We start from the raw sequence: 26,574 nt of genomic DNA on the forward strand, positions 1-26,574 counted from the left end.
AATTGTCATGTGCTATTCACCTTTAGACGTCTACTATAAGTAAATAGTTACCCCCTCTACATTAGCAATTTATTGAAGACCAGATGATGGACCTGTATTTATGCTAAATAGCACCTTATTCTATGATAGTCCAACAAGGATCAATGGGATATTCTTGGAGGAAAAGGCTACTCAGCGTGAATAAGTTCAGTAAAATCCACTAGTAAACAGTGACCCACTACACACATATGACACTGACAATTACAAAGACTCTCATGTTTCATGGAGCAAGCTCATCAACTAAGGTCAGGAAGGAACTTCCCCCTGTGATACAGTAGCACACAATCGGATAGATGTGTAGATCTCAAATTTTCTCAGAAATATTTAGTCTAGATCATTTTTGGGTACAAGGTACTGCATAAGATGGACCATTGGTCTCGTCCAACATAGCTACTATAGAGATCTGATCCAGCTCCCATTTAAATTAATGACTAAACTCCCATAGATTTCAGCTGTGCTGGACTGAGTGCTATGTTCCTATCTATGGCATTTTTTAAAAAAAATCTGCACAAACTAGAAACTGGTTAGAGCAGCTATAGATGAAACCTCAGTTACTAACTGACAGCAGTGCAATTCTTGAAGTAGAATCAGGATTAGGACCTAAGACAGTGACTGACTAGGGCAACAACTGACCAGTTTGGGGGTATAGCCATACTACAATAGAAACACAGGGAAGTCAGCTAAGGCACAATGGGAGCAGCCACCAGGGAGTGGGTGGGGAGGGGAGAGGGAGAATGTATCTTGGCAAAATATTTTAGTTTCACCAAGAACAGAAGTGTCAGTTTCACTCACTTTCTAAGCCTCCAACTGCAAAGTCTACAGGAAATTGACAAAAGGGACCATGTTTCTCTCTCATTACAAAAATGCCACCTTACAAACTTCAGGGAGATTGCACAGATGTAAAAAAGGGCATACGTTTTTCCAATATATCTTTAGATAGCCAGTCAGGAGGTTAAATTCAAGACTTAGTATTATTTAATTTTTATTTATTTGTCACACTGTCAAACTATATTGAAGGGTACATTTTTCGCTGTTCATTCTAGTATAAAATTTTAAGAAAACAGAAATCATTTTATATTGCCAGTGCTTAACATATTTGCCACCTAACCAGGTATATTAAATAAACTATATATTTTTCTGTACATAAAAATGTCCCATTATAATAAAAATAGACCATTTGGGAACACTGTTGGTATGAATGAAGTCCTCTAAAGCAACAACAAATATTATTAAACAATAATAATGTTTACTATTATTATGAATCCATGTAGTCCACATGATATCTAAGGATAGTACTCTGCTCACACTAAACCTAAGTAGATGGAAGTTCAAATTCAGCAGACATGGAACTTCCATCATATAAATACTAAACACAATTTTTTCTCTTCCATAAACATAAATATTGGATTTGACAGAAATTAGTTTTGGGCTGAAAGTGCTGCTATGCTGGGTGGAGTTGCAGTTAAACTCCTTAGTTTAGCTGTGCTGAGATCCCCTGGTTAGGATAACACATCAGCTATTCAATGTTCTAAAACATGAGCTCATGTGGAGATTAATTAAAATAGGTTTTAAGGTTAATTAGATAATAAGGACATTAAAGTTACTGATAATGTGACGCTGTTATTACTCTATATTTCTATACAGAAAAGGAATTTAAAAGACTGGTACAGTCTGACCACTGTGAAATGAACATGTTGGCTTAGGAAGAGACTATTTGAGCTGCAGCTGGTAGTGCCATTCTGGATGCTTTTTGTGGAGAGTATAGAACTCAGCATATCTGACCTTTACCTTGAATCACCTCATCAGAAAGAAGTGAGGTATGTGCTGGATGTTTCAGTGTTTTTCTTCACTGACTGTGAATGGAATGGCTTGTTTTATGGGAAATGCCTTATTTTACTATTCACAGATACAATTAAAATTGCTTAATAGCTACAATTCACTGGGTCGTACTTGAGGTGGTAAATAGATTCAGCAGGACTAAAAGTAATTGCCACTCAACCAGTTGTGAGGGATAGAGTACAGAACGAATCCCCTCTTAGACACCCTTTAATAAGGCAATAGTCAACATTAAAGAGCTGTAGAGTAACTTCATGAGTGATAAGAGTCATAGAGAAGCTCAAAGTGTATAGCTACCTGACTCCCCCCCAAAAAACATGTTTACACTGTGATGCTGCATCAGTATGACTATCATGATATTTTGAGACAATGCCATGAGGCAAACATGACAGAGTAGCATCATGCCACATTTTGGGGATTTTCAAAAATTCTACTTGATGCAGCCTCCCTCTCCACCCACTCCTAACCCTTCCAACTTCCTGGATGTTGGAAATGTCAAAACAAATTTACCTCAACAACCCTAGTTCCTTTACAGGGCAACCCTGCTCTGCCTCAGGGGTGTGTCAATCAATGTGGGGAGAGCTTCTGTGAAGGATGCTCGGCTTGAAGAGGAGCAGACAAAGCAAAAGAAGCTGCAATCATCCTTGCAAATGCCAGGAGAGCCATAAGTGAGATTTTGAAGAACCCCAAGAAGCTGTCTTAATATTAAAACTTATCAGGGTCTCTGAAACAATGATCAAGTTTTGCTAACCTTTTTGTCAACGTGATTGCAGTTCCAGACCAATGCCCTCCACTTGGATCTGCTTTCCCTGACAGGACCTGGGCCAATGTAATATTTTCCTGTCTTTTAATGGGAACAGGCTCTCTTTCCAGCTAGCCTTCTCCCCATCTTCATTTTTTTTTGGAGCGGGGGGGCAACAAAGAAAGGAGGGATGGGGAGTAACAAAACAGACCCTCTCCCCATTTCTCCAAAATCCTATGAACTTTGCAGGGAACTGAACACCCTACCCCTTCTCTTTTCCTAGCATGAGGCAGGATAACCTGCACATATTCCTCCATTTCTGCTGCTGCCCCTTCACTGCCAGTTGCCTCCTTCTGGGGCAGCTCAGCCCCACAAGGAAAGCACCTGTGTCAGGAAGATTCCTCAGGGCAAATAACGAAACAACAGGGACAATGCATAAAGCACTAATTGATAAATCTAGGTCTAAAATGGATGTGTAACCTCTTGAACAAATAAGCAGTTACACAAAGCTTGACTGAATTTATATCCCTGGATATTCAAACGTTGACTGTTCCCATAAAAACTTCAGCAAATTTTGTTTCATTTAAAGGGTATGTGTCCTCTCTCTGAGATTATGTCCTCTCTGAAATAGTGCCACTTCTATTGTACACTTGGCACCATGATTCTAGAAAAAAATATCAGTTAAATAAGATTAGGACAGTTGAACTGACTTAATGCCCTGGGACCAACTCAGTTCTCAGTCATCAACAGTGGTTCTCTCTTCATTTTGCTACGAAATGAGTGTGTGTTTGAAGAAAAGAGTGTGTGGTGTGTGTGTGTGTCAGAGGGGAGATAAAGCAAAAAAAGTGATAGATCAGATGAGAGATTTCATACATTAAAAACAATGAAGGTTTTCAATGCAGTTTCAGTTCTTGTGAAAATTAAGTATCCTGGAGTTATTGTTTGTGGAAAAAACATATTAAGATATTACTCCATTGTCCTGCACCTTTCTTGGCACAAAGGGATTATGATAGATTTTAGCATTTGCTATAGTTTCCCATGACTACACTTTTTGATTACCCTTAATTTTAATTCATGCAATTGCAGAATGAAAAGTTAAAAGCTCTAATAGTACAGCCATTAGTTCTTATGCTTTATTTAAAAATTCTATTTGCACACTGTTGCCATTTTGCAGCCTTTAAAAAATACAAAACAAACTTTAGTGCATAAAAAGCAGAACTTCTCAGAAAAACAAAGACTAGTAGAACAGAGTTCAACGATGTATAAAAATACCTGTATAAAAATCCCCTTGCGCAAACATGTCAATCACATAGCGACAGAACGCATATTGATCTAACAGAGCAGAAAGGAAAAAGAGCAATGAGGAAACTAAGTTTAAAGGCCTTTTTTTCCATGCAGCAATGAAGATAAAGCTTAGCAGTGACAAATCACATTTTTAGCTATTTTTGTGATGTTTTCTCTGGGTATTTTTTTCCAGCATTAAAGTAATTCTCTCTCTCTCCCTCTCTCTCTCACACACACACAAACACACACACACATGACTGTCCAGGGTCTTATTTCAGGCCACCAGGTCATAGACTTCAGAGTTAAAGCTGGAACTCTGTCTTTAAGTTCTCATTCTGTGTTCAGGTATTGAAGTACAGTTAGGGATGATATTCACCTGCATAAAGTTTGAGTAGTATTAAGGTTCTAAGTGGGGGAGGTTAGAGAAGTGGAATTCACCACTAACCCAGCACCAGCTGCACAGCTCCCCATGCTGCTATTCCTGCCTTTGAACTAGAACAACAGTCATAATCCTTCAGTGCTGGTTTCAACTTTAGGGCCCAATCTGGCAAACACTATCAAGTGTTATGCTTGTGAGCCAGAGTTTTGCTTATGGTTTTGCTTAAACCAGAGTTTTTCCATTAAAGTCAATGAGACTACTCACAGTGGAAAGGTAATGGCAGGAGCACACTCTTAGTTCTGAATTTCCTCACTTCAGTGGATTTAAGACAGAACCTTTATATTATGTCATCTTCAATTTCTGAACATGGCTTAGTGAGGAATTTAAATTTTTTATTCACTGGTTACTTTTAAACAGAAGAATCCAAAGTTCACTCTCACAGGCATGTTTGAAAGTTCAGTCCACCTGTAAACTGAGGAGCTGATTTTGCCGATAGACTCAATGGCTTCCTTAGACTCCATAATATTCCATGTTAAATTTTCTCATTCAATAACATTTTAGAATCATAGAATATCAGGGTTGGAAGGGACCTCAGGAGGTCATCTAGTCCAACCCCCTGCTCAAAGCAGGACTAATTTCCAATTTTTGCCCCAGATCCCAAATGGCCCCCTCAAGGATTGAACTCACAACCCTGGGTTTAGCAGGCAAATGCTCAAACCACTGAGCTATCTCCCCCCCCCCCTTTTCTAACAGAGTGTTTTGTTAATATGATTTTAGAACTTTTCAAAGTCCAATAAAAGAGAAAAAGAGAGAGAGAGAGAGTTTACTCAACAGGAATATAAACAGGGCCCTGTGTACACTGCAATTCAACAGCTGTGGAAGTTGCCACAGAATCATGTTCCAGATGCTAAGCTTTAATTTTTTTTTAAATGAAACTAAGAAGGTCAGGATACCTGGCATTAGGCTTCTCAGGGTATATCTACATCAGACATTAAGGAGTGATTGCAGTGCAGACTGGCATACCCACATTAGCCTTAATCTAGCTGGTGTGAGGAATAGCGGTAGTAAGGCCATGGTGGCATAGGCTCTGGTGGTGGCTAGCCATCCTAGTATGAGCCCATCAGGGGCTCTGGGTACATATTGTGTTTGCTGGCCTGTGCCAGGTTCCAGGCCACTGTTTCTTCACTGATACTGTCTTGTTACCTGTGCTTGTTAGATTAAAGCTATCACACCTTCATTTGTGGTGTAGATGTACTTTAAGTCTAAAAAGTGACCAAGAAATGCTAGCACCAATTGATTTCAACTTTAGGCACCCATTGTGAAAAACCTTGGTCAAAGTTTCTAACATTTGCAGGGGTGAAGAAAATCGTTCAGTTGTGGACTGAGTGCAAACTGATTGCAGGGATGTCTGCTTAAGTCTGCAGTTAGCTTGAAACAATAGCTCTAATGGAAAGGTAAACTGCCCCATTCATCTCAAAGATATGTTAATTTTGAACGCTAATGATGACAGTTTAAATGTCAACATTGTTTAACCATTGATGATTTTAGGACTAACATCCAGTTAGCGTACTTCTCCAATAATCCCAGACCGCCTCCAAACCTTCCTAGCCTAGGAGACCAAACAAAACAAAAAATCCCATTTATCCCCTACTCACCTATCAAACCGAGCAGCTTTGACAACTTCTGTTATGTAATTATGTGTTTTCAAAAAAAAATAAATAAAGATTACGCAAGCTTTTGAAAATTAAAAATGTAGAACCAACATAAATTCAATTAGAAACTTACATAACAGAAATTATAGAGTGCTGATGGTATTGTTTATGTTCATACTTAATTCCCCCAAATCTCAATATTTAATTTATCTCAAGCTGCTGCAAGATTTCCTGCCACTGCCCTGGAGTGCCGCAGAATTCCAGTCCCTTGCTGTAGAATTCAGGTCAAGCTTCCCATGGAGTACAAAGATCCTTGACTATAAACAGTTCTTGTGAAGCCTTTAAAGTCTATTGTATCATTCTGTAAAGGACCGCAAAAAAATAAATGTTTATCTGATAAATCCAAAAGTGGCTGGAAAAACTATTTTCTTAAAAAAATTCTACATATGAATTTATAAAGATATAATTTTGATTGAAAACCTAATAATCCATTCGGATTGGGTACAGTCTGTCTGTCAACAAACACATAGGGACTTTAAGGTATTTGGCTGGCACAAGGGCATTAAGTCTATGCACTAAAATAAAAATATTCTGTGAAACAAGAAAAGGACACATGAAAGAAAAATGAATCCTCCCAAAGGGCCCATCCAAAGCCTAATGAAGGCAATAGACGGGCTCCCATTGACTTCAGTGGGTTTGAGATCAGGGCCTAAAGGCATTAGTCCATTATTGACTAGAAGCCTGCAACATTTCATATATATGAAAGACCATTTTTTAACCTGAGGAAGGCAAAAACAGATCTGAACTAGTTTCTTTCCCCTTTATGTTACTGTAATTTTAAAACAGTCAAAAATGTTTAATTATTCCTAGGTAGAGATATTTTATGCTAAATTTCAGTCCTCGGAATTTTTTTTTAGTTACTTTGCCCCTGAAAATAATGTTTTGTAATGGAAATGCAGTCATAATGTTGAATTGCCATAACACAAATAACACTACTGTTGTATATGAAACAGTAAGATGATCATGTTCCCATTTATGTCAATGGGAAATTTTTGTCAATGATATCAATGCAAGAAACATGCCCTCAGGATTTCAAATAAAGATGCAATTTTCCATTGATACTTGATACTTCAGGGCCAAAGATTCATTTTAAGTGAAGGTTTCCTATTGAAAGAAGGATTTACTTCAGGGTTTCCACCTTGTAACGCCATCACACTGGAGGTGAATTGATTTGGAAACATCTGATATTCACCAGTGTTCTCAGATATGCTGCCGTCACTTTGAATCTGAACCAATTTCTCAGAGCCTGAGCCTGAAAAAGTGTTGAGTGCATCCTGCAATGTGCCAAGCTCCTAACATAGTGAATAGGAACTGAGGTGACTGACGCCTTGCAGGAAAAGCACAGCACCTTGGTGGATCAGCCCACTGGTCAAAACAATCAGGGTGCAGGAAGCTGCTTTAATCTCCTCACGTTCCATTATGCCTAAAAGGTTCCAGTGTTTCATGCGAAAACTAAATTTAGCTGGAATGTAAACAAATGTAAAAAATGCTAACTCAACAGATAATGAGTGTCAGGAAAGGAGCCATGTTTTTCCTAGGCCTCCAAATCTTTTCACAATTATTTTCAGAAGTCTAAAAATGTATATTTTAGGTAAAATATTCAGTAATTGTGAACACTGGTCCTTGTTTTCTCAATGAAACATTCACATGCAAAATGAATCTTTAGCTGTGTCACTAACAGTTGTCATGCTGGCGGCTTAGCTTAAGCATCTTTGTTTGTTTCGTTTCCATTTAGTGATCTGAGACCCAATGGGGATTGGCAGATACTATTTTTTTTTTTTCCATGTCTGCAGTTTGACTTTGATCTCTGCCAGCTTTAAGTTCACTGTCTCTGTTTCTTTCCCACTACTCTTTTAGGATCTTCAGCTGATTCCTCCTGGTTTTGTTTACCTTTCTTTTCTGATTTTGTTTCAGCCTTCACTGCTTTCTCCTCCTTCACTTTCGGTTTGGCCTTTATTAACCCAATGTCCTCTACTTTTGCTTCTGACTGCTTGCCTTTTTCAGCTGTCTTTGTTTCAGCTTTTCCATCTTTCACTTCCTTTTTAACTTTTTCTTCAACTTTGGTGCTCTTCGCTTTCTTCTCTTCTGCACGTAATAAAGAAATGTGTCAAAATCATTCTTTCCTGAATAAATAACATCAAGCACTTTTAAATTCAATTAATCATAATGTATTATTTCTTTAGTGCTAACAATTTACACAACAACAACAAAATACAGGTAGTCCCTGTCATGAACAGCTTACCGTCTAATCAAGATGGACACAGAGAACAAGACAGAATGGGAAGCCCAAAGGAACAAAGGCATATAAATCACTCTAAACAAACTAGTGGATAAAATACTAAGAAGTTCTATTCCTTTTATAAAGTGTATTAATGATATACAGTGCCTTTCATTATGAGGAGGGGAATAATGTTCTTCCTGCCATAGTAATGAGTCAAGTGACTCATTCTGGTGATGCCATGATCTTATTCTGTTACTATGGGCAACTCACAACCAGTTTCTGCCTCAGCTGCTCTATATGTAACATTGGATATAAGGACAGTGCTCTGCCTTGCTGGTATATTACATGGCTTTGTTGTTAAGGTTTGTTAAGTTCTTTGAGATCATCAGATGCAAGACGCTACACAAGTGAAATGTTTTCACTCTATCTGAGAGCACTTAGAGCTGAGCAGGAAATGATTTTCACATCTCATCGGAATTTGAGATATTGAAAATTTGTTACATTCTGAGTTGGGACAAAAAGACAAAAATCTAAAAGAAAATTGCAAACTGAAAAACTGAACAAAATTTCAGATAGATTAATCGACACATTTCATTTTGATAATTTTGAAATTCATTTTGACTGACTTTTTCAACTTTTTAATTATTTTTATTATCAGTTAGTTTACATTTCAATATGAAAAGCCAATTTTTCAAACTTTTTTCCAAACCAACCCTTTCCCACAGAAAGTTTCATTTTTGATGAATCAGTGTTTTCTGATGAAAAAAAATTTTCATGGAAAATTTTCTGACCAAGTAATGAATTAAGCTTCACAACACCTGCCTGGTTGGGAATTAGAAAATTATTATACTTCTTTCAAATATGTGTAAAAGGAGGAACACACAATGATTAAAGACCCTATCAATCACCCATTAAAGTCAATGGAGAGATTCCCATTAATTTCAGTGGAGCCGGATCAGGACCTACATGACTTGCCCACGGTCAGAGTAGCCAGTCAGTGACACAATCAGAAACAATCAGGTCTACTGGATCCAAGCTTTGCAATCCAAGCGTATATGTAGCCAGTCATTAAGAGGAAAGCATCTCTAAGAACTGCAATACGGTACAGTTTCTAGTTTAGTTAGGTCAGGCTGGGTCACACCTACAATACATAAGCTGCAGTTTTCTACAACATCGTATCTTAATAAAATCATTGTGATTATTAATAATATCTAGCCTTATCTGGTGAAGAACTGTTTTTCAGAGTCCTTTTTTATTCTTAAATGGCTCCCTCTAATTAAGAGCACCCGTAGTACACTTCTGCCAGTGCACAAGTAACCTTGCCAACCTTATGATACCTTGAATCTGGAGAGTGAGACCAAGTTTGCTAATAATGAATCATCCATGATTTTGTGTGGTAACGTTGTGACATCATCATAGGTGATGGCTCACTAACTATCATCATCAGGTGAATTCTCACTGCAGACTGTATCAGATTGGCCTCTAGACAATTACACATTAAAGATTGTGGAAGCTACTAAAAACAGTTTTCAGATGCAGTCATCCAGGGGCCAATCTGATACACAGTCCTCAGTGGAAATGTCAGGCACTTTACAGGATGGGGCACCAAATAGAGAACAGGTCTAATCAAGCCACATGCAGTTGTAGCCAGGTCAGTCCTAGGATATTAGAGAGAAGATAGGTGAGATATCTTTTATTAAAGCAACTTCTGTTGGTGAGAGAGAAAAGCTTTCGAAGAGCTCTTCTTCAGATCTGGAAAACTAATCAAGCCATAAGCAGACACTTCAAGCTGCATCAGGAGCATAATAAGTAGTGTGCACTAATTAACTTATTTGAGCATAAGCTTTCGTGAGCTACAGCTCACTTCATCGAATGCATTCAGTGCATTCAGCTGTAGCTCACAAAAGCTTACGCTCAAATAAATTTGTTAGTCTCTAAGGTGCCACAAGTACTCCTGTTCTTTTTGCGAATACAGACTAACACAGCTGCTACTCTGAAACCACTAATTAACCTGGTTTGTCAGAGCCCAAGCTCCAAATTCTGTTTATGTGCCTGTAAATGAAGTTGATGGGAGCTGAGAGCATGTGCCTGAGGGTAGAATTTAGCCCTCTCCAAGTGTGCTGCTTCTGAAACTCTCAAGGTTATTTGACCTTGAGGCAGAACTCTAGAAGTTGCTGCAAAATTCATGTCTCCCATAATGCGGTGGTACAGCAATTCCAGCTAAACCAAGGGTGGGCAAACTTTTTGGCCCGAGGGCCACATTGGGGTTGCAAAACTGTATGGAGGGCCAGGTAGGGAAGGCTGTGCCTCCCCAAAAAGCCTGGCCCCGCCCCCTATCTGACCCCTCCCACATCCCACCCCCTGACTGCCCCCATCAGAACCCCCGACCCATCCAACCCCCCTGCTCCTTGTTCCCAGACCACCCCCTCCCGGGACCCCCCGCCCAGAGGTGAAAGTAAGTCGGTACGGTTCGGTACAGCGTACTGGCAAAAGCTGGTACGCCGTGCCAGACAGGCTTCCCTGGCAGTGATTTAAAGGGCCGGGGCTCCAGCAGCTGCGGGGAGTCCCAGGCCCTTTAAATCACCGCCAGAGCCCTGCCGCCACTACCCAGAGCAGCGGCCGGACCCCTGGCCCTTTCGGCCACTGCAGGGAGCCCCAGGTAGTGACAGCAGGGCTCCCGCGGTGATTTAAAGGGCCCTGAGCTCCCAGCCGCCTCTGCAGCAGGTAGCTCCAGGGTGATTTAAGGGCCCTGGGACTCCCAGCCACAGCTGGAGCCCAGGGGCCTTTGAATCTTGATTTAAAGGCCCCACCTCTTCCGGTTGAGGCCACACCCCCGCTCAGTACTCCAGCATACCGGTAAATCCTTTCACCCCTGCCCCGCCCCTATCCAACCCCCCCCGCTCCCTGTCCCCTGACTGCCCCGACCCCTATCCACACCTCCACGCTCTGACAGGCCTCCTGGGACTACCATGCCTTTCCAACCGCCCCCTGCTCCCTGTCCCCTGGCTGTTCCCAGGAACCCCCCTGACCCCCTTACCATGCTGCTCAGAGCAGCATGTCTGGCAGCTGTGCTGCTGCCTTGCTACCCTGCAGGAGCATGCAGCCCCGCCGCCCAGAGCACTGACCGCATGGCTGCAGGGGAGGGGGGGCATCAGGGGAGGGCCCGGGGGCTAGCCTCTCTGATGGGGAGCTCAAGGGCCAGGCAGGACGGTCCCATGGGCCGGATGTGGCCCGCGGGCCGTAGTTTGCCCACCTCTGCGCTAAACCAACCACGGGGCCTATTAAACTGATTTTAACAATATGGAAACTGAAATTACTGATGACACTAGAAAACTACTGTTCATACAACAGCCAATTCCTAACTCCAAACAAAGTCACAACACTCCCTAAAATTCACAGGTGCTGGAACCAGGGATACTGGAGGTGCTGCTGCACCCCCTGGCTTAGGGTGACCAGATAGCAAGTGTAAAAAATCAGGACAGGGGGTGGGGGTAATAGGTGCCTATATAAGAAAAAGCCCCCAAAATTGGGACTGTTCCTAAAAAATTGGGATATCTGGTCACCCTACCTGGCTTGAAGTGGTTTCCAGTATATAAAAGGCTTACAGTTTGGTTCAATAGCTCTCAGCACCTCCACTATAAAAATTATTCCAACACCCCTTCTAAAATTCTTGGCTGATCTTGTAAGTGACATTTAGTAAGCCTGCTCTCGACTTTCTCTGTGATACAGTTACACATGGTTTTATTCTGATTATCTTCAGCGATCTATTTTTTGTATTATCTTAAAGAAGATCAACAAGTATATTTTATTTACTAAAAATTCCCAGTATACACATTCACTCTCTGCTTACTCAAAATAAAGGTTAAATTTTTCAGCATAAACTGTTGTAAAATTAAAATGTAATGAAAAGGAACAGTTACCTTTAGGAGGAGCTTTCTTTTCAACTTTTTCCTCTCTTTCAGGTTTGTCTTTTTGAATTACTAAAATGAATAAAAATTATACTTTTCTTTACAAAAATTGTTGTGAAAACTGACAAAAAAGAGTTGCCAAAACACAACATCACAGAATCATGACACATCTTGCGAACCTATGTCTATTTCATGTATTTACAGTTTACTTCACATTTCCCTCTTTTAAAAAGAGGTTCTGGGTTGTATGAGTCAGTTACGCACATATAAATTGGTGATGTTTTAGCAGCTATCAAACAGAACTCCGAGGTGGCATGCAGATTTAAATCACTTTTCCATGAGGTTTCATTCTGCAACACGGAAGCATATCAATATTCTACTCTGATACTTCTCTCCCTCCTCTCCCTGATTACCATTAAGCCATATTTTACAGGAACAAAACAGCACTGAAAGTTATCTTCACTTCATTCAAGTGGCAGCTAAATAACAGCAACATTCTCTTTTAACACATTCCACTCTGGAATGGACATTCAATGCTATGGTCTCCTGGGTGTATGCTTTTTAGCTGATGTGTTTAGATGGTGTTCTTGCCAATATACATTCTTGGGCCCCTTTATCAGGGAAAAAAAGCTACCTTGATGTCTGCTTACTCAACCTTCAGATTTCAGAGTAACAGCCGTATTAGTCTGTATCAGCAAAAAGAAAAGGAGGACTTGTGGCACCTTAGAGACTAACACATTTATTTGAGCAGAAGCTTTCGTGAGCTACAGCTCACTTCATCGGATGCATGCACCTTCAGAGGATCTCCTATGAGTAGGGGGAATTTTAAATGGTTTAGAACCATCATAATGGCTCCTACACCACAATCTCTCCCTGCAGCTAGAATTACATTCATTGCCTGGGCATCCTCATGCCCCAGTGATCCCCAGCTGCTGGAATGACCCTTAGCACTACTGGCAGCTGATGTAACACAGAACAAACCTCAGATAAGATGAGAAGTGGCCTGACACACACTGATGCAGGAAATGTGTTTGGGGGAGGGGCAGCTAAAATGAATGAGATGTGCCCTAAGCAGATCCACAGGAACTGCTGATGCACAGAATCCTCCCTCAGGATTTGGGGCTGGTCTACACTAGAAAATTAGGTTGATTTAATTACGTCAGTCAGGGGTGTGAAAAATCCACACCCGAGTGGTGTAGTTAAACCAACCTAAGTCCCCATGTAGACAGCGATAGGTGGACGGAAGAATCCTTTCATTAAGCTAGCTACCACCCCTTGGGAAGATGAATTACCTATGCTGACGGGAGAATCCCTCCCATCAATGTAGATCATTGCTACAGCTGCAGTGCTGTGCCACCGCGAGCGTTTTAAGTGTAGACAATCTCTTAGAGAGAAATGGGATGGAATGTCTCTACCTAGCTACTAATACAGCCAAAGCGCCAACCACTAACCAAACAGAACTCTTCACAAAATACATTGACCAGTCACGGGCACATTTAATACATCAAAAAATAGATGCATAGACAGGCAGAGCATACATTAGGGATGTCTGAACCTCATGGAGTTTGGGATGGAGACAGCTGGGTTTTTTTGCATTCTCAAGACTAAACTGAGTTTGTGAATTTTTATTTTCTATGAAGACCACCCCTGATTTACTTCAGGGCAATTCAATTTAAAAAAAAACATACTTTTCTAGCTAAGGAAAAGTTTGTGCTACACATTTAGGATAGTATATCCCAGCCGTATCCCTTCCCCCAAAGAGATACCAGATAGTAGCTGCCTTTTATTATTATAGTCACGTTTTCATTCACATTTTTCTCTCCACTCTCATTTCCTTTTTCCACACCTTTCCTTAGTGGAAGGTGAACCTAATAAAGTCTGATTCAAGCATTCCAATCCACTGTGTCACTGTGTTTGAACAGCTTCAAAATCAAGCAAAATTAATTTCCGAGAGCCCATTTTCACTCCATTAGCATATTAATGGTTCCAGATCTAATCCTAGTCTGACTAAAAAATAAGGAAGAGACAAAGATTAGAGACTACGTCTTCATTACAGAGTCAACTTGGGTGATCAGCACCAAAGTCTAAGCACCTAGGTTAATTTAGCATGGGTGCGAGTGTCTGCACTACAAAGCCCTACCCATGTTATCATGTCCTCACTCATTCTGCACTCACTTGTGTGTGTCTGGGGCATATCCCATGGTTCTTTGGATACACTCTAGCATTCATTTTCACTCAGTTGTGCCAACTGCAGGAGACACTGTCTGTCCTTTGGAGGGAATTTTGGGAAGGCCATTGGAGGACAATCAGTACTTGACGGATTTTGATTGAGTCATCATGGCGAAATAAGTGGGTACCAGACAGAGTTAAATCAGAGCCCAGGCTCAGTCTAACTGATATTCCCAGCCAAATCAGATAGCCCTGGATTAATGCACGTCTAACCCCAAGTCAGCTGTTTTTCTGTGTGGGTGGGAAGGGAGAGGAGATGTGGCTAAAACCTGGTTATGAGCCCAGCTTGTCTATGCAGTGAAGATGTACCCTAACCCAACCCAGTACAGCAGCATCTGGTCCCCAAAAAGCAAAGTCTTTAACACAACAGTAAATATGCAGGAACCCACAGTCAATCATCAAAGATTTATAAATGCTATGGTCAACAAAATGAATTGGTGGAGGAGGCTAAATGAATTCGGAAAGTCTCCTATCTGAAGTGTATTTAAAGATAGGATTTTCAATTGAAAGAATACCAAAAACCCACCCACACATGCCCTGTTGCCCCAGAATATGTGTGGTAATTGGAAGATACGTACATTTTATCCAAGGCATATTTGCCTTGCTAGAGAGAAAAAGTGCAATTTCTATCAGTGAAAAACTGCACAGATCATGTGCTGGAACAAAAAGGTTGTTGCAATAAATAAAAGCAAGAAAATGAACAGCTATTTTTGGATATAAGAGAAGACACAAAGCAAGAGATGGTAAACACCATCTCAGAAGAGTCTCCACTAAATTGAAAACTGATACAAGTGAGAAAGCCTTTGTTACAGTCAAATCCCTGAATCCAGTTTTGGAGAAGAGGACAAGAAGAAACAAAAACACAATACTCAGTTGCTCATTACTCTAGCTACGCAAGAATGGTTCATGGACTCCTTGTATTACAAAACAGTAGAACTAAGCAAGAAATATGTTGTACAAAACTTAAGATAGGAACTGCTCAAGGCCTTTAGCCAAATATAGGATTGCCAAATTTCTAATCGCACAAAACCGAACACCCTAGCCCTGCCCCTTCTCTGAGGCCCTGCCCCTTCCCCGAGGCCCCTTCCCCTGCTCACTACATTCCCTCTCCCTTGGTGGTTCGCTGTCTCCCACCCTCACTCACTTTCAGTGGGCTGGAGCAGGGGGTTGGGGTATGGAAGTGGGTGAGAGCTCCCACTGGGGGTGCAGGCTCTGGGGTGGGGCTTGGTATTGAGGGGTTTGGGGTCCAAGAGGGGGCTCCAGGCTGAGGGGTAGGGCTGAGGGATTTGGAATGTGGGAGAGGGCTGGGGGTTGAGACAGGGGGTGGGGTGCAGGAGGGAGTACAGACTCTGGGCTAGGGGTGAAGGCTCTGGGGTGGGGCCAGGGATGAGGGGTTCAGGGCATAGGAGGGGTCTTTGGGCTGGGATAGGGGGTTACGGAGTGGGGGGTGAGGGCTACGGCTGGGGGTGTGGGCATCTGGGGTGGGGCCGAGGATGAAGGGTTAGGAGTGCAGGGGGGCTCCAGGTTTGGGGGAGGCTTAGGTCTGGGGCTGGGGCATGGGGTTACCTCAGAAGGCTCCTGGTTAGTGGTTCTGTGAGTCTAAGGCAGGCTCCCTGCCTGTCCTGGCTCCGCGCTGCACTCCGGAAGCGTCCAGCAGGTCCAGCTCCTAGGTGTGGGAGCCGACAGGGGGGCAGGAGGCTCCACGCATTGCTCTCACCAACAGGTACTGCCTCCCCATCTTCCATTTGCCACAGTTCCCAGCCAATTGGAGTGCAGAGCCAGTGCTCGGGGCAGGGGCAGTGCGCAGAGCTCTGTGGCCCCTGTGGCTAGGAGCCAGACCTGCTGGGTGCTTCTGGGATGCAGTGCAGTGCCAGGACAGGTAGGGACTAGCTATTAGACTTTTAACGGCCCGGTTGGCGATGCTGACCAGAGCCACCAGGGTCCCTTTTCGACCCAGCGTTCCGGTCAAAAACCAGACACCTGGCAACCCTAGCCAAATAGGCCCAAGGAAAGATTAGTTTATCATCAAAGAAGTCATTCTGAAACAACTACACACTCTAAACAGACCTCCACACCCCAAAAAGGAAAAAAGAAAAACCATAAAATAATACTAAATCTAAAACTAATCAATAATTACCTTTTGGAGGTGCTTTTTCAGCTTTCTCCTGTTTTTCAGGCTTGGTTTTGTGAGCAACTGCAAATAAACAGACACAATATTGTACTTATTTAAAAAGACAAAGAGTTCAGATGAAATGAGTAAGCAAAAAACTATTTCAACTGACACCTGGATGCTGGGGCCTGATTGTGTGAAGAAGGAACAGGGCACATTCAGCTACCATTCACTTCAACTCACAAGGTTGTCCCCAAATTAGAGAGCTCACATTTTGTGACATTTATGGATGTAGTTCATCGGAGTTCTCATTTAAAGCTCTACTCAGGAGGAATGTTATGTTTCACTGACATTGCATGATCCTTTGCAAGAGGGCACACTGAAGGCAGCCTTGGAATAGAGTTCCACGGCCTGAGACACCTCACAGCTGAGAGTTACACTCAGGGCTTGTCTTCGATATCGGGGTAAGTCGACCTAAGTTACGCTACTTCAGCTACGTGAATAACGTAGCTGGAGTCAACATAGCTTAGGTCGACTTACCCCAATGTCTTCACTGCGCTGCGTCGACGGGAGATGCTCTCTGGTCAATTTACCCTACACTTTTTGGGGAGCTGGAGTACCGGGGTCGACCGGAGAGCGCTCTGCCATTGATTTGGTGCGTCTTCACTAGACCCACTAAATTGACACCCGCTGCATCGATTGCAGCAGCATTGATCTCCCCGGTAGTTAAGACAAGCCCTCATTTTGGTTGGAAGTAGTGCAAAGTAACAACAGTCATATAGTACATCATTAATATATGGAGATGGAGAGAGAACTAGCCATAAAGAGGCCAGGCACTACATGGAACTTCTCTTCTTTTTCTTTAGCCAGTAGCCCGAGTCACATTCTGTAGCCCCAAAGGTGGTTGTAGAGTTGGAAGTTCCAATGTGGTTCCTCTCTCTACCAGCAGCCAAAAAACCCCTTGTGGCAGTTTTAGAGACTTTCATTTCACTGTCCATTTACATTATAAGATTCTTATAAGGACTGAGTTTTCCCCCAGTATTGAACAGCACTGATCACACAATTGGCTTAACAAAAAAATAAAAAGTAAAAGGATTTACTAAGGAAAAAGATGTATTGATATTGTAAGTCAAGTAACATGAAATTGGACAGTAGATGTTTGTAGGACAGAACCATTACACTGTAAGCTCTTTACAGACACACAATACAGGCCCCTACTCTAAAAGCACCAAGCACAGTTTGGAGCATAAAATAAATGAGTAGTTCTACCTCAACTAGAAGTTATGGGCCTGATGCAGGAAATTCTGAGTGAAATTCTATGCTCTAACTTATGCAGGAGGCCAGACTAGATGATCATAATGGTTCCTTCTGGCCTTAAAATCTATTACAATCTTAGATCTGCTCCAATAGTAATAATAGTAAGAATGCAAACACTGAGGTTCATGCAAAGTTTGACAAATTCACAAATTGTGCCCAGATTGCAATTTTGCCATTCTTACCACTGCATAGACACTTTCGCAATAAAAATATTGGGAAAATGAACACATTCACCTCAGGACATCATTGTGCTATTTTCAATGTGTAAACCCATGTTAAATGAAGATAATAGCAAAGCTCTGTCTCAGGCTGACTTGTTTTTAGAAGGTGAAAAAACAAAAAGTGGAGGTGAAATAAAAGAGTGTTTAGTTTTCACCAGTCGTGCCAAAGCCGAAGATGTGATTCTACTAAATGCCAGCTTCACTGCTGGTGAGACTTGTTGACTCTTGCTAAGCTTTGTTTATGTGTTCAAATTATTTCAGCCAAAAGCAGTTTTGTCAATAGCACATCCATAGCTGGTTAACCTCCAGGTGAAGATCTTTAAGAACTGAAAGTCCATGAAATCACTGAAATCTAATTATACTGGAAGGTACCTATACATTTTTATATGGAAAAAATAGAATAATCCAGACGTACAAATATTACCTTCCCACTCACCTCAGGCAAGTATTTTTTTGGGACTGTCAAGTATAATAATGATCAGGGATTTATTATTATAACTCATCAACATAAAGGGCATGTGAGTAGATTTTGTACTTTGGATTTATTTTAATGGCATTTTCATAGAACAATCATCTCCTGGACTTAAAAGGTACCAATGAAGTAGTTCATATGACAGTGGGCATCTGGAGAGATCACGGAGACCACTCAAGATGTCAAAATGTATGCAGCATGAGAGTAGAGTCTGTAAACAGATGTACGCACCATCTCTAAGGTCTCCCGTGTTTGTTTTCATTTCCCATCCCTATCGAAATACAGCCTGCCTTGATGGCACAACAGTGGTACCATGAGAGTAGCTAATCAAGAAAAGCGAAGCTAACAGAGTTGACAAGTTGAACAACTGCCCTAGGAATGCTTCAGTTGGGTAATTTTGTTGTTTGTGTTTTTTAATTATGCGGTTGCTTCTGAAGCATGGATAAAAAAACAACAACATTTTTTATTGGCTACTAATGATAAAATCACCCTCTGCTTAATTACACATGTAATTGTGAGGGCATAATAATACCATGCTTTGTTTTATTTTAAGCTTCCGTTTCACAAATAAAAATAAAGTACATTCTTATGAATGGGTTTCTGTCTCTCACTTCTCAACACATCCAGGTCAGGCAATAATCCCTTCACAATGCACCCACTGGAATATTTTATAGTGTGGGATCCCATGTTTCGAAGTTAGGCATGCACAATTGCACCCATGCATTTGTGCATGCTTAACTGACCTACACAAATACCCAATATGCCTACGCAAATCTGACATCATGACCAATTGCATACCAAACTGGGTACGTGCATGTGAAAACACCTGTACACATCTGGTATATGGGGGCATATCATTATTCAGGCATACAGAAATGTATGCATGCACTTGTGTGCCTACAAGACAGCACACACACACTTGTATTTTCAAAACCTGTTATTTTTTACTGATGTTTCAAAATAATGTAATGATTTACATTTATTTAGCACTGATTCATCTTCAAAGTGTTTTTCAAACTAATTCATTAGTCCTATCTCTAATACTTATGTTGCAGATCTGCTTACTCCTTATCTAATGTTAAACATTTTTTCATGTTTCCCACCTCACTAACTTTATTTAAATTTTATCTTTGAAAATAATCAGAGAATACGCCATGTTTTACCTGAATACCCATATTTAATATACTTTATACTTGCAGGTTATCGTATCATTAAAACATACTGGGCCTGATTCTCCACTCCCTTGCATCTGATGCAGGCATCATCACCTGTGCAACATGTGTAACCAAATCAGGGTATTTGGGCCAGACATTCAGCTAGTGTAAACTGGCATAGCTCCACTGATTTCAATGGAAATACGCTGCTTCGCACCAGCTGAGGATCTGGCCCACAGTGCTTACGCTGACTTTTCACAGGTTTAAGGACTATATGATGTGCAAGGGAGTGGAGAAATCGGGCCTGGGGTACCCTGAAAAGTATTGAGAGATCATGAAGAGAAATAATTACCTATGGGTTTTTCTTTCTTTTCAGGTTTTTCTGGTCTTTCAGATTTGTCTTTCACTATGAAGAAATCAACATTTATATTTTTAGTAACATATTTCACAAACTCAGAAATTAAAATAATTCTACTGTAAAACACAAAACCAAACAGTGGCTCTGAGCTGCTAATTTGTACTATACCTGTTCATATACTCACCATAACATATTCTCAGAAAACTGCCAAGTGCAGGACTCAAACTCACAGTAAAGGGGTGCTGTGTGGCTCCAGTAACCACAACTTATCACCTTCAGCTCCCTACTTATTCTGAGGGCAGGCTGCCTGCACATGTGCAGATGACTTTCTATGATTTACCAGCTCAGCTTGAGCCACATAGTAGATCCAACTTTTTCTTGGAGTACTTTTTAAAATATTCCTCCCTCAAAGGGGCAGTGGGTTCTGGAAACTAGTTGAGACCAATTCTGAGCAGATGATATCAGTTTGAGGAAGATCAGAGAAATAGTTACATACACATACACACACACATGAAGATCAGAACAATAGTTATACACAAACACACACACACCATGTGCGCAAAAATAAGCACTGTAACATTTTGGCGTTCCATGATTTTTTAAGATGGCTGTATCTTGGAAACCCCTTGTTCAGATGACCTTAGACTAGGACCACCGACCCTACCTTGGACCTCTATGCAGCAAAGTAATTTTCAAGACAACCTGAGTAAGCATATGGATTTTGGAGCACTTAGAAAAGTCAGTTGTTAAACAGTGACCTAGTCTCGAGCTTAACTCCAGTGGACCTACCGCCAGACTATGATAAAGCTCCTTTGTCAAACAAGAGGAAACAGACGAGATCTGTTAGGGAATGTTAATTCCATATCTAACTGGAAACAAAAGTAAGAAAGCAGGGAGTATTGAGCCTCTTGCTTCCTTCAACAATAGGGTGATTGCTGCAGAATACGGGAGAACGCAAACTCCTGCTGTAACTAAATGACAAAAGATTTATGTGGGTGGCTAATTATTTCCCACGTCTATTCTATCTTTCCCACGCCCCCTCATTAAACATTTTCTTAATCTTCAGAATGGAAGATAATTAGAAATTAGAATAGAATATTGTGTTTTTGCCACAGATTCAAATCTCACAGATGAATTGTATTTAAATATATAACCATGGACACAGTGGAAATCACAGGGATCTCAGATATGCCACAGTGAAACTGTGTTTAGAGTAAACTATACTAGCAGTCCAGAAGTGTTTGAATATATCCCAATGTGAAAACGGCTATTTTAAAAACAGTGAACCTCCATTTATAGAGAAGTTTTTCATTAATAAAACAAACAACAGATTGACTTCACAGTAAATATGTGACATAGCTACAGCTATAGCTCATTAGCTAGACTATTTATTTGGAGCTAAACTGTAATTTGGACTACAGGTGCAGGGAAGTAAGTAAGAAGTAAGAATCCCCCTTGTACTGCTGTGTGGGCTACCTAGCCCTTGGCTCTGGCTTCACAGTACCCACTTACTTCCCACCCAGCAGTGGATGGAGCTTTGATTCTGATTCTCAACATACTAGAGTGCACAGGGAGTTCTGTAATTTGCTGTTGGCATAGGCCACATAGGTCATGGAACTAGGGGCTCTGGGGTGCTGCCACACCCCCTGGCTTGAAGTGGTTTCCATCATATACAGGGCTTACAGTTTGGTTTAATGGCTCTCAGCACCCCCACTATACAAATTGTTCCAGCACCCCTGATAGGCCAATAACAAATTACTATTCCCCAGTGCAAGAATGAAGAAAGGAAGAAATTCTTCCACAGAGGGATGTTGTTGAGGCACAGTGTCTCCAGGGGCTACTGCTATAATCTACTCATCATCCCTAGCTCAGGACTGGGCAAAAAGGCACAATCTAGCACTTAGATTTACAGGAACTCCTCACTTAAAGTCATCCCAGTTAACGTTGTTTCATTGTTATGTTGCTGATCAATTAGGGAACATGCTTGTTTAAAGTTGCACAATGCTCCCTTATAACGTCGTTTGGCAGCCTCCTGCTTTGTCCACTGCTTGCAGGAAGAGCAGCCCATTGCAGCTAGCTGGTGGGGGCTTGGAACCGGGGTGGACCGGCAGCCCCCCATTAGCTCCCCATTCCCTGTGCAGCAGCCAGCCACCCAGCAGGCTATCAATTGCCGGCAGTTCAGCTGTCCCTCTCCACACTGCCATGTGCTGTTTCTGCCCTCTGCCTTGGAGCTGCTCTCCAGAGTCTCCTGCTTGCTATGTGGGGGAGGGGGGGAAAGAAGGGGACTAATGTCAGGGTGTCCCCCACCACCCTGCTCCTGCACCCCGCTTTCCCCATCTTCCATAGAGCAGGGGGGACACACAACAGGGCTCAGGACAGAGGGAGCTTCCTGGCAGCAGCTGCCATCTCAGCTTGCTGATTAACTTAAAAAGGCAATGTACTTAAGAGTGGGGTCAGCATACTTAAAGGAGCAATGCGCATCTCTCTCTCTCATACACAGGGTGTGTGTCTCTGTCTCTCTCTGCCATGCTGTCTCCCCTCCCTCCATTCGTGCTGCCTTGTAGAGTGTGAGGCTACATTAACAACAATGAGTTAACCCTTGAGGGCTCAGCCAATTGCTAGATCATCATTTAGCACTAAGGCATCCCCTGGGAAATATCCCACCCTCTGACTTCATCACCTCAACCAAGCTTCACAATCATCATCACTGTGTACCAGTATTAAATTGTTTGTTTAAAACTTATACTCTGTGTGTGTGTGTGTGTGTATATATATATATATAAAAATATAGTCTTTGGTCTGGTGAAAAAATTTTCCCTAGAACCTAAACCCCCACATTTACATTAATTCTTATGGGGAAATTGGATTCGCTTAACATTGTTTCGCTTACAGTTGCACTTTTCAGGAACATAACTACAATGTTAAGCAAGGAGTTACTGTATATAGTACAAATGAAATAGAAACCTATATATTGCTCTAGGTACCATTTATATAAGAACATCAGAGCAGCCACACTGGGTCAGACCAAAGATCCATCTAGTCTAGTATCCTGTCTTCTGACAGTGGCCAATGCCAGGTGCCCCAGAGGGAATGAGCAGAACAGCCCATTCCCAGATTCTGGCAAACAGAGGCTAGGGACACCATCCTTGCCCATCCTGACTAATAGCACTGATGGACCTATTCTCCATGAATGTATCTAGTTCTTTTTTGAATCCTGTTATAGTCTTGGCCTTCACAACATCTTCTGGCAAAGAGTTCCACAGGTTGACTGTGCATTGTGTCAAGAAATACTTCCTTTTGTTTGTTTTAAACCTGTTGCCTATTAATTCATTGGGCAACCCTTAGTTCTTGCGTTATGAGAAGGAGTAAATAACACTTCCTTATTTATTTTCTCCACACCAACCATGATTTTATATACCTCTATCATATCCCCCCTTAGTCGTCTCTTTTCCAAGGTGAAAAGTCCCAATCTTATTAATCTCTCCTCATATTGAAGTTGATCTATGCCCCCAATCATTTTTGTTGCCCTTTTGTGAACCTTTTCCAATTCCAATATATCTTTTTTGAGATGGGGTGACTGCATCTGCATGCATTATTCAAGATGTGGGCATACCATGGGTTTATATAGAGGCAATATGATATTTTCTGTCTTATTATCTATCCCTTTCTTAATGATGCCCAACATTCTGTTTGCTTTTTTGATCACTGCTGCACATTGAGTGGATGTTTTCAGAGAACTATCCACAATGACTCCAAGATCTCTTTCTTGAGTGGTAATAGCTAATTTAGACCCCATAATTTTAGATGTATACTTTTAGATGTATACTTGGGATTATGTTTTCCAATGTGCATTACTTTACATGTATCAACACTAAATTTCATCTTTTTTTTGCCCATTTTGTTGCCCAGTCACCCAGTTTTGAGAGATCCCTTTGTAACTCTTCACAGTCTGCTTTGGACTTCACTATTTTGAGTAGTTTTGTATCATCTGCAAATTTTGCTACCACATTGTTTACCCCTTTTTCCAGATCATTTATGAATATGTTGAATAGTGCTGGTCCCAATACAGACCCCTGGGGTACACCACTATTTACCTCTCTCCATTCCGAACTCCTACCCTTTGTTGCCTATCTTTTAACCAGGTTACTGATCCATGAGAGGACCTTCCCTCATCCCATGACAGCTTAAGAGCCTTTGGTGAGGGAACTTGTCAAATGCTTTCTGAAAATCTAAGTACACTATATCCTTTGGATCCCCTTTGTCCACATACTTGTTGACCCCCTCAAAGAATTCTAATAGATTGGTGAGGCTTGATTTCCCTTTACAAAAACCATGTTGACTCTTCCCAAACAAACCATGTTCATCTAGGTGTCTGATAATTCTGTTCTTAAACCTGATACTGAAGTTAGGCTTACTGGCCTGTAATGGCCAGGATCACCTCTGGAGCCTTTTTAAAAAAAATTGGCATCACATTGGCTATCCTCCAGTCATCTGGTACAGAAGCTGATTTAAATTGTAGGTTACATACCACAGTTAGTAGTTCTACAATTTCACATTTGAGTTCCTTCAGAACTCTTGGGCAGGGGCTGCAGGTTTGTAGAAATTTTGGTGGTGCCCAGAATATGCAGAGCCTGCACCCCTAAACTCTGCCCCCCCACCTGCGTAAGGCTCTGGGAGGGAGTTTGGGTTGGGGGGAGGAGGTCTGGAGTGCAGGTCCTGAGTGGGGGCAGGATATTGGGGTGCAGGAAGGGTGCAGGCTCTGGGAGGGAGTTTGGATGCAGAAGGCGTGAGAGGTTGGGCTCCAGGAGGGAGTTTAGGTGGGGAAGGGGGTCTGGGAAGCAGGCTCTGGATGAAGTTTGACTGCTGGGTGCAGGCTCTGGGCTGGGGCAGGGAGTGAGGGGTGCAGCCTCCGTGCTCTGCTACCCCCGGACACTGCCCTCGCAGCTTCCCTTTGGCTGCAGGGACGCTTGGAGTGGGAGCAGTGCAAGTAGACCCAGACCCACCCCACCCAGGGGCCACAGCGATGGGCCGGTAGCCACGTGAAGCTAATAGGCAGGAAGCCACTCAGCTCACTGTGCTGCCAGTGGTGGTGGGGGGGGGGGGCGGCCCATTCTAAATCGCTCGGGGATGCGCAGGGTGGAGTGCCTGGGGCGGAAGGTCGGGCCAAGGGAGAGACACAGCCTCAAATATTGCTGGAGCCAAGCCCGGGCCAGGAATATTCCTTGTGCCCAGGCACCACGGGCCCATAGAACTCACCGCCTATGCTCTTGGGTGAATACCATCTGATCCTGGTGACCTATTACGGTTTAGTTTATTAATTTATTTCAAAACCTCCTCTAATGACACCTCAGTCTAGGACAGTTCCTCAGATTTGTCACCTAAAAAGAATGGCTCAGGTTTGGGAATCTCCCTCACATCCTCAGCTGTGAAGACTGATGCAAATAATTGGTTTAATTTCTCCACAATGGCTTTATCGTCTTTGAGTGCTCCTTTAGCACTTCAATCGTCCAGTGGTCCCATTGGCTGTTCAGCAAGCTTCCTGCTTCTGCTGTACTTAAAAAATTTTTTGCGATTACTTTTTTGAGTCTTTGGCTAGCTGTTCTTCACATTATTTTTTGGCCTTCCTAATTATATTTTTTACACTTCATTTGCCAGAGTTTATGCTCCTTTCTATTTTCCTCAATAGAATTTAACTTCCACTTTTTAAAGGATGCCTTTTCGCCTCTCACTGCTTCTTTTACTTTGTTGTTTAGCCACAGTGGCACTTCTTTGGTTCTCTTACTATGTTTTTTAATTTGGGGTATACAATTAAGTTGAGCCTCTATTATGGTGTCTTTAAAACGTTTCCGTGCAGCTTCACTTTTGGCACTGTACCTTTTAATTTCTGTTTCACTAACTTCCTAATTTCCATATAGTTCCACTTTCTGAAATTAAATGCTACTGTGGTGGGCTGTGGTGGTGTCTTCCACACCACAGGGAGGTTAAATTTAATTATATTATGGTCACTATTATCAAGTGGTTCAGCTACATTCACCTCTTGGACCAGATCCTGTGCTCCACTTAGGACTAAATTAAGAATTGCCTCTCCTCTTGTGGGTTCCAGGACAAGCTGCTCTAAGAAGCATTCATTTAAGGTGTCAAGAAACTTTATCTCTCCATCCCGTCCTGAGGTCACATGTACCCAACCAATATGGGGATAGTTGAAATCCCCCATTATTACTGAGTTTTTAATTTCATAGCCTCTCTAATCTCCCTGAGCATTTCATAGTCACTATCACCATCCTGGTCAGGTGGTTGGTAGTATATCCCTACTGCTATATTCTATAAGTTTAAAAAACAACATAAAGCATCCATCAATCCATCAGCATTCATATTGCACTCGCCATCAGTACCCGGCCTGGGCTGGGGAAGCTAATGATCCAACCAGTGGATCAAATTCAGTGATGAGTCCTGGTCACGTGCCACCTGAGAAATGCTGCACATATGATAAGAAGAAGACGATCTCAGCCTTTATGTTCAATAAAACCATACAGATAGTTGATATATCCAAAAGTCCTTTAAAATCTCCACTCTCCATAGAGTCATCCTTCAT

The 26,574-nt window shown here is 41.9% G+C and overlaps 1 protein-coding gene across 1 annotated transcript in view; it reads right to left on the minus strand.

The window, feature by feature from the left end:
* Positions 1-7,814: 7,814 nt before the first annotated feature.
* The window catches only part of TRDN (triadin), a 69,470-nt gene continuing 50,710 nt past the window's right edge, over positions 7,815-26,574 (minus strand). The window contains exons 6-7 of the mRNA XM_077811726.1: positions 12,134-12,193; positions 7,815-8,077 (exon numbers count right to left, since the gene is read on the minus strand). Coding sequence (XP_077667852.1) covers positions 7,815-8,077; positions 12,134-12,193 — 323 coding nt within the window. The remainder of the gene's footprint in view (positions 8,078-12,133; positions 12,194-26,574) is intronic.

The sequence above is a fragment of the Eretmochelys imbricata genome, chromosome 3, assembly GCF_965152235.1.
Source record: "Eretmochelys imbricata isolate rEreImb1 chromosome 3, rEreImb1.hap1, whole genome shotgun sequence".
NCBI classification, from domain to species: domain Eukaryota; kingdom Metazoa; phylum Chordata; order Testudines; family Cheloniidae; genus Eretmochelys; species Eretmochelys imbricata.